Source organism: Fundulus heteroclitus, chromosome 6, assembly GCF_011125445.2.
Source record: "Fundulus heteroclitus isolate FHET01 chromosome 6, MU-UCD_Fhet_4.1, whole genome shotgun sequence".
Lineage (NCBI taxonomy): Eukaryota > Metazoa > Chordata > Actinopteri > Cyprinodontiformes > Fundulidae > Fundulus > Fundulus heteroclitus.
The window spans coordinates 24,509,652-24,518,785 of record NC_046366.1 but is presented as its reverse complement, the minus strand read 5'-3'; the positions used below and the strand labels follow the sequence as shown (position 1 = coordinate 24,518,785).

The 9,134-nt window shown below is 39.9% G+C and overlaps 1 protein-coding gene across 1 annotated transcript; it reads left to right on the top strand.

The window, feature by feature from the left end:
* The first annotated feature begins 3,497 nt into the window (after nt 1–3,497).
* On the top strand, nt 3,498–5,279 carry apoda.1 (apolipoprotein Da, duplicate 1). Its single transcript, XM_036138390.1, has 5 exons — nt 3,498–3,607; nt 3,743–3,880; nt 4,445–4,563; nt 4,677–4,762; nt 4,847–5,279. Exons 2-5 carry the CDS (start codon nt 3,764–3,766, stop codon nt 5,080–5,082), a joined length of 558 nt encoding a protein of 185 aa, XP_035994283.1. The 5' UTR covers nt 3,498–3,607; nt 3,743–3,763; the 3' UTR covers nt 5,083–5,279.
* Nucleotides 5,280–9,134: the final 3,855 nt, after the last annotated feature.

The following is a 9,134-nucleotide window of genomic DNA, read 5'->3' as shown; positions in this document are numbered from 1 at the left end:
TGACCCAGTTTTCCAGACCCTCTAACAGAATGGAGTGATCAACAGTATCAAATGCTGCACTGAAGTCCAATAATATCCAGTACCGTGGTTCTTCCAACAGTGGTTTAATAATTGCTGTTTTTAGGAACTGGGGGAAAACGCCTGACAGAAGGGATGCGTTTACTATCTGAGTCAAATCAGACGTTATGACAGGCAAAACTTTCTTAAACTAAGCTGTGGGCAGAACATCAAGGCAGCAGCAGAAGGAACTTAGTTGGTGAACGATTACAAATGATTGGGAGACAGTAGAGGCTAAAACAAAGGGCTGAACCTGTTAGAGTCTATAAAAGAAGCAGGTTAATTTTTCTGTGAGGTAGGGCCATAAACCAGTGCATCTCCAATACTGTGACATAATTGTTCAAAAAACATAATAGAGAATAGAAAAAATTTAACGACTTGAAAAATAAAACAAAAAGAATATATACAGCTCCTGGACAAATGTATTTAAGGGCTAAAAGAGTGGGTTTTGCATGATAAGTCTCCTTAAAATCAGCCTGAGAATTTGAGGCAAAACTTGTTTACGGATGGTCTTGATCAAGCTCTGATTGGACAGAGCCTAGAGCAAAAAGCAACGAGGAAACACTTCAGTCCCTAAACGTGAAAGCAGATTGTTTGTTCAGAGGCAAACGTCTGATCCACATGCTTAGATCTTGAAAAAAATTCTCCTTGAAATGAACATTCAAATGAATGATCATTTGTTTTGACATTTTTGTAAGAGCTAACAAGAATAAATAAGTTATTGTAAAATACAGGGATATGCAGTAACGCTTGCATTATTGAAATACGAAATAATTTAAGCCTAAACCCTTGTGACCTGCTTGCTGAAAAGCTGCTGTTTATCGCCAGTGAAGTCCCACCACAGCTTCGCTAGAGCTCAATCATTATCTAATGTCGTTAACTTTTAATCTTTAATCAATTTTCATTTATTCATTAAACCAACTGCATGACATCGTGAAATAAGGTCAGGATAATTTGCAGAGAAAAGGACATAGAAAAGGGTAGAGTGCCTTCTCAGGGTCTGGGAAAATGTCCTGCCCTAAGTGGAGCAGTTTAAGTATCTCGGGGTCTTGTCCACGAATGAGGGACAGATGGAGTGAGAGATTGACAGGTGAATTGATGCTGTGTCTGCCGTGAGGTGGACGCTGTACCGGTCCGTTGTGGTGAAGAGAGAGCTGAGTCAAAAGGCGAAGCTCTCTCAATCCGACTCCAGATAAGCGGAAGAAAAAGAAGAAAGAGGACATGCAGAACCTGTTGATTTTTTTTGGTGCTGTAAGAAGGTTTTTATATTCAGATTTCTTCAGGCTTTTGTTGATTTCCTCACTACTTTTCTTTCTTTTTGTTTTCTTTTTCATCACCATATATTTACCTCATTTAACCAGCTGCTGCACTTCTGTTTCTAGATCGCCCGCATCTTCAGCACATTCATTTTATTTATTCATTTCAGTTTTATTTTTGATTTTGTTTTTAACTTTGTAGGGCACAACAGGTCAGAATAAATGGTGTTTTATCTGAGCCCCTCTTTTCTTCCTCTAGTACTCCTTAGGGATCTTTTATTTGTTTTATAGATAAACCACTATCAGGGCCATCACGCTGGACACCACTTTATCAAATTAGCAGACGACTGTTATTGTGTCAGCCCTCAGCAGAGAGAACTCTGAACATGACCTGGTTGTCAGCAACTTTTTAAATTGGTGCAAAGCTTATTATTTAACATCAGTCTGGAGTAAACTGAATAAATGGGCATAGACACAAAAGGCCTACAATGATCGCTACAGTAGCAATCAATGATCAAAATGTTGAGCTGGGTGCAACAGTATAAATACCTTGGAGGGGTTATTGATGACAAAATGAGTTTTGAGCTACAGGACGAGTTGATGGCCACAAAGTCATACCAGCGTATGCCCTTTTATCAAAAGCCTCCTGTTTTTAATGCTTGCTCTGTTTTTATGAGGATGTTTTATTTTTGTTTTATTGTGTCTGTTATGAACTCTTCTTTATGTGCCGGTACGGGTCACTTTCAGTAAAAAAAACAAAACAGGAATTGTCTGTACGGTGTTGTAAACATGTGCAGTAAAATAGCCGGGATACCCCCAAATAAACTTTACCTCACCAGCTTTCTGCTGACCCGAGCCATCCTTCATTGATGGAGGTACAGGCTGTAGAATGAACAGACCGAAAACATCTTTTAGAGCTCCTGCTGTCAGCTTGGTGAACTCAGTGCGAGGATGAACTCAGAACTTTTCTTTTTAATGTTTTTTTCAGTTAGTTTTTATATGACTGCTGTCTGTACTACAGATTGCTCCTTAGGGAAAATAAAGTTGACATCTTACCTTTGTTTACCTTTGATAATGGCTATCTTCACTGCACAGTAGTATAATCTATAGAATGCTTCAGGATTTCTTTGTGCTCTACCCCTGACTGATACTTTTGTAGAACAAGATTTTTTTGACCCTCTGGAAGCTCTCTGCAAACTGGATTAAACCAAATTATGTAAAAGGTCAGGAAAATCCTCTCAGGACAGCTGAAATGTATTTCACGTCAGCCATATTCAATGTTATGCTTTGTAAGGGTGAACTGAAGAAGACTAAATGTTAAATTTGAAATGAAGGTGCTTATAAGTGTAGGGTGTACCCATTGAGGCAACCCGGGTACTGAAACCTTTTAAGGGCGTATTGCACAAGTTTGAATGTTTAATATATATTTTCTTTATCATACATGCCCTTACAATTGCCTGATGTGTAAAACGAGGTGTCTTCTATTTAACCACAGTTGCCTCTATAGACATTAGTCAGTTCATGACAAAGTGAATTTTGTGGGCGTGTGCATTGTTCACCTGGCTACTTTGCTGAATCTCTGCCGCAATCGATGCATTAGAGAGAGAACATGGGCTGACCTCAATATTTATACCTTTCATTCCTCAGAATACATTATGCAAAAAAAAAAAAAAAAAAAAGACCTGTGCAGTCAGAGTGGCAGATGCTTTTCCTCTTCTCCCGTGCACAACACTAGTGTCATTTTAACTCTTCGCCAGAGGGGGCAGACGTCTGCAAAAATCCTGGAACTTCGCTATGATCCTTTAAATGTTGACATTTTCCCACATTCAGTTGAATTTCGCAGGCCGTATGTATCCCACCCTGAATATGAAGAGAGCTTTGAAATCATTATTGGTTTTCCTGACACAAAAATCTCATAATGCAATGGAGGTTTGTATATTCTTAAGGGGGCCATTTGTATAACTCTTTACAAAAAGCTGAAAACTGTGAACTAAAAAAACAACAAACAAACCAAAAAACAAACAAACACACACAAAAAAAACCTCAAGTTTGCTCTGCAGCCCACCTCAAGCAGCAGGAAATCTTCTGATAATTTTGTTACATTCCGGCTGGGACGTCCCCCATGACTCTAATTTGCTAATGGCCAACTTTGCGTCTGTAATAATGCTGGAGAAAGACAAAGAATCTCATTGATGACCCAGATGTGCATAAACCTCGTGAATGAACGATATCTTGCATTCAAACCCTGGAATCTCTGAGGAGAGAACAGAAATCAACAAAGCAGGACAAGCAAGGTAAAGTATGTTTACTTTATCGGATCAAAATGTATTCCTCTCAAGTTAAGGGGTCCTGTCTTGCAGGATTGGGCTCAAAATGTGTAATACTCGCATAATGAGACAAAATAACTCAGACTTTGGTTTTTTCTACAGATAGCGCAGCCTGCTGTTACCATGAGGGTCTTTTTGGCTTCGATTTTTGTGCTTATCCTCCCCATCATTCGGGCTCAGGTTCCCCACTGGGGTCCGTGTCCAGAGCCAGATGTCCAGCCTGCCTTCATCCTTAAACAGGTAACACCGAGGGCTCCCAGCATGAACAGGTTTAAACACACTGATATAATTTTGTACAAATGCAAATCAATTTTTTAAATCGTTAAAATAAAAAAACTATACATTTGCATCTGTGAGTGGTGGTGTGTTGATACCAAATGGCATCGAATAAAACTAAACACACTGAAAAATCTATATAGTTTATAGTTAACAATAGGACAAATACTGTGTCTCCATCTGTCATAAAATTCCGATTTTTTTTTTGCTTGTTGTTTCCCCGTTTAAAAATAGTTCACAAAAGCTAAAAATTGTATTCAACTGGCGGAGAAAGCTGTAGAAACAGAAATAAAACATGAAATGATGCAGTGAGTGCAGACTAAATAAGATGTTTTATAGTATATTGTCCTTGATGGGAGGGGAAAAAAGAGCGTGCCGAGTGCTTAACGCCTTTCCACTGCAGAGTGGGTCTGAAAGGTAACCTGTCGTATGTTTCTGTAAACCCATTACAGTATGTAGATTTATTCATAGTCTCCTCTCACGTCGCCATAAATTGCCTCTGAACCCGTGTGTCCCTGGCCCTCGCAGTTCATGGGGAGATGGTTCGAAGTTGCCAAGCTGCCGGCCCAGTTTGAGAAGGGCCGCTGCATCGAGACCAATTTCACTCAGACAGGCAACTCCATTCGAGTGGTCAGCTCGGAGATACTGTGAGTCGCTGCGAGCAGGTACCTTATGCCAATGTGGAGTCAGGAGGTGGTTGTTGGCACGGTGTAAAGCAACACAAAAACTGTGCGTGTGTGTGTGTGTGTGTGTGTCTCAGAAAAGGAGAAGTGAGGAAAATCCAAGGGACCGGCGTGATAGAGGATCCAAGGAATCCAGCCAAACTGGGAATAAGTTATTCCTACGGTGAGTGGGAATACGCTTGTGCAAAAAAAAAAATAATTTCGCTCATGGTTCTGATGTTTGACTCTTTGTGTCTATTCAACCCAGTCCTCCCTTACTCCCCTTACTGGATTCTGTCCACTGACTACGTCAACTTTGCCCTGGTGTACTCCTGCACTGACGTCCTCAGGCTCTTCCACGTGGACTTCGCCTGGATCCTGGGTCGCACCCGCAGCCTGCCGGACGCCACCCTGGAGAAGGCCAGGGAGACCTTCTCCAACAACAACATCGACGTGACCAGGATGATTCCCAGCAGGCAGCAGGGCTGCGACAAAACCCTCTGAGGCTGCGGCGGAAAAGCAACACAAGATGGCGCTGTTGCTGGTAGAAGAACAGAGATGATTGCAGATCCTCTCCTCACTTTGTTTCTACAGAGAAGAGTTTGGATATTGTACTGCAGTTGTAATAAAGTGTTTAAGCTGAGCTGAGTATGTTTGTGGAAATGACTGTTTGCCTGCAGATTAAAGTACATGAAAAAGCCTTATGTTCATCAGGAAAAGCAGTTGCTTAAATGTTTTTAAAAAAAAAGCCAACATATGTCTTTGTAAGCGAGCATCAGAGGGCTAAATCTTTTTTTTTTTTTAAAGAAGGAAACAGTCGTGTCTTTTTAAAATGAATACACATGATACTGATTAGTCTATTTACCACTCAGACTGCAAACATGAAGGATCTCATTAGTCCTGTTAGAGTCTATAAAACATGTGATCTCTGCTGATCCAGAAGCCCATTTTTGTATTTTAAAGCATATTCCTGGGATCTTTTTGCCCTCAACCTGACCTCAGTTCTGTTTTTGGTGACTGATATAAAACCTTTGACGGTGGAATTTGTGGTAAACTGCAGTAAACATTGCAGAGATCCCTAAACAATAAAACGCCTTTTATTTAAAATACTGCATAATAGAGAGCTCACTTTTGTTTTTTAAGTAGAAGATCTGTATTGAAAAAGATAATATTTTATTCAATTTTGCATTTGAGTGATTAAATCATAAAATTTGAGCTGTAATTTAGTTATTAATGATGCATTAAACTTTTTGCTTAATTCAGTTTTCTTGACTTTATATTAATTAAGGCAAGCGTGTGTACTGCACAGGGCCTTGCCCCTTAAACGTTTTCACATTTTATCACATTAAAGTCATAAACTTTAACGTACGTTATTGGGATCTTATGTGAAAGACCGTCGCAAAGTGGTGTTAGACTTTGAAATGGAAGTGCAATGATAAATGTTTTTTACAGGTTTTCAGAAAACAAACTTTTTTGCAAAGTAAAAATAAAATAAAAGATCTCTTCATGTCAGCATTACACATCTGGAGACTGAAATTCTCGGTCCTAGCTGAAGAAAAGCGTCCCTGCAGCATGATGCAAGGCAGAGCAAGGCATGTCTAGTTTATTTTTAAAGGACAACTCAGCACAAAGGCAATTCAAACATGTTTCAGATCATGTAAACATAAAAAAAACATAAACACAGAAAAGTAAGTTGCAGTGGCATAATAAAGGAAAGAAAAGTTGGACTACAGACATAAATTAATGTTTTTTCAATTGATGGTTTAGTCATTTAAACAAACTTAGGGTTTCAGCATCTTTGTAGTTTTCTGGCAGTTTGTTCCAGGTTTCCATGTTTGGTTCTGGTTTTGGGGATGTGGAGTGGACTTAAATCCAGAAGACCCGAGTGATAGAAGGTTCACACAACAGCAAATAATGTTCAATATGCTTTAGTGCTAAGCCATTCAGTGATTTATAAACTAACACAAATATTCTCTGAGATACGGGAAGAGACCTGTTAGGACGTGTAAAAATAAATACTATGTTTCCAAATTTGATAGTTTGGACTCATTAGTGTGTACTGCTTTGCGGTACAGGTGCGCCACTTAATGCAAGTGGTGTATAAAAATAAACATATTTGACTACATTTGTGCTCTGGAGGCTCCGGTTGTGAGCAAGAACAGATTTGTAGCCAAAAAGATTTTTGTAAAACGTGTTTGCATGGGTTCATTTAGTTCATGCTGCATGCTAATTAGTTTTATCCTGTTTATATCAGCCATTAAATCAGTTAAAACCATCCTGTTTTTGCAAAGTTTTGTTTTAAGAGTAAATAGAGAAACTATGGCTGAATAAATGGCGACATGCGGATGGTGATATGTGCTTAAACCCTTTTGTTATATGTTGGATTCATGATGTCGGATTCATGCATTCATCTTGAGGCCAATCTCAACTACTATCCCTCTGGATTGCTTTTTGTTGAGAGATATAAGAGAATCAGAATCAGATTTCTATTTGCCATTAATGTTAAAGTGGAAAAAAGATATTATATTAGCCAAAACATTCACTGTAATATTCATATTCTGCCCACACGCTCATACAGGTAAGGCCAAAATTATTCATACCCTTGGCAGATTTACTTTATCAAAATGCCTATTGTTGTTGGAAGTAAAGATTAAGTTTAGACTTGAATCTGATAAAGAATCTGAGAGCGATAAGGTTGATGGAAAGATGGCCTTTATACCTCAATGACTGTCTCCAAAACTAAAGCATTAAGTTACCAGTGGAAACATTAATTGTGCATTACCTGTATTCAGCAGTGCACTTATGCAAAAAAACAATAGGCATCAAAAGTTTACTTATCATAGGTATTTTGAAACATGACAAGTGATGAAGTTTTGCTTCACATTAACAGGACTTTGCTCATGGATGATGGGGAGCGATCGCAGGCCTCTGGCTAAAACGCATTCTTCTTCAGTGCAGTGACTCCCCACACTTGTCTTTCCAACACATTTGTCTTGATTGCACAAACAAAACAGGACACACGGTTGTTTTTCTGCTTTACGTCTGCATAAAATTTGTGCTGTATTGTTCCGGCCGTTCTCATTGTTCAGCATAATAAGGAGGAGGCGCTGTCAGAGGCCACGCAGGTGGCGAGGAGCTGCGATGAATGATGCTCTCCTGGAGGCATCGCCCCGGTTTTTCAGCAGCAGTGTGCGGCGTTCTCACACATCGGCATAAACACCCATATATCCCTTTAATGCCAGCTATAGCGATGGAGGCTTCACGAAGATGCACAGTCCCATGAAACTGTAGACATAATTGGGTGAAACATGGAGAAAACACTTAGTACTCCCTATCTAACCTCCCTTGACTCAGTCTGCGCTGCTCCGTGGGATTTCCACCGCGAGGAGGCTTGGGCTGAGTGGGAGTGAAACCTGGATCCTGCGGTGCACAGCTCAGACGTGGCACGGCCCCCCCACAGAGGAGCAAGTACACTCCTCAGACATACAAAGAAGGGCTCAGCTTAAATACAGCAAAGAGAAGAACAGGTACACCGTTAAACAGAGTCAGAGTGTTAGGGCGAGCAAATACAGGAACAAAATACAAAGATAAGTCCATGGAGACGTGACTGTTCGGCTTCTGAGCCCATCAGAAGTTATCTTGAGGTGTTTGCTACCCTGTGAAGGTCGTTCAGGAACAGAGTTCAACAAGTAATATTTTTATCCCTGTGGAAAATGTGAAACGGTAGGATAAGCTATCAAGTGATCTCATAGAAACTCCTCTTTGTGTGATTTCTATGCAACAAATGCAAATCTCAATAGCATATTTTCACGTGCAAAACGGATTAATGCTGCAGGAAGTATTTCACGTTTTGCTCTGCTGCTGCTGCTGCTGCAGCAACAAACTTCAATGTTTTTTGTGTGTTGGGGGGGATTTTAAAGATAGTTGCACAAAACTGGGAAGCAGAAAAAAAAAGATCCATGGTCTCAGAAGGCTCTTTGCTTGTTCTTCTCCAACATTTAACACAGCCATCAGCTCCTCTGCAACGCACGGGGGTGGGTGTTGGGTGGAGGGGACTGGGGTCGATGCTTCCTGATTATAAAGTAGTTCATTAGATAATTTAGGTGTTAATCAGACACTAAATTGCAGAAAGTTCATTAAGTAGCCGTTGTACGGAATAACAAGCTGAAAACTGATTTAATCAGGAGCATAGATATGCAGCAGGAGGAGTTAATGATGTTCTAATAAAAGTAAGGGCCAGTATTTTCTTCTCGTCTGTTGTTTTCCACTCTTTTTTCAGCTGGATTTCCACCAAAGGGCTAACTGGCTTTGTTTTTGTTTCTGTAAGGTGCATGTTTGCTGTCCGACAGGCTGGGGGAAGCACAGGGCAGCTGGTCGGTGTGACAATAAGCAGTTCAGTCAGACCTTCTTCATGTATGTTCAACATCTCTGAAAGTAAGACACAAACTATTCTAATCACAAGCCTAAAAATATCAACATCTTTACATGTCAATTTTTTCTTGGATCATCCAAGGATTTCTCTTTGATTTAATTTAAATTCTTTAATTAATTAATTA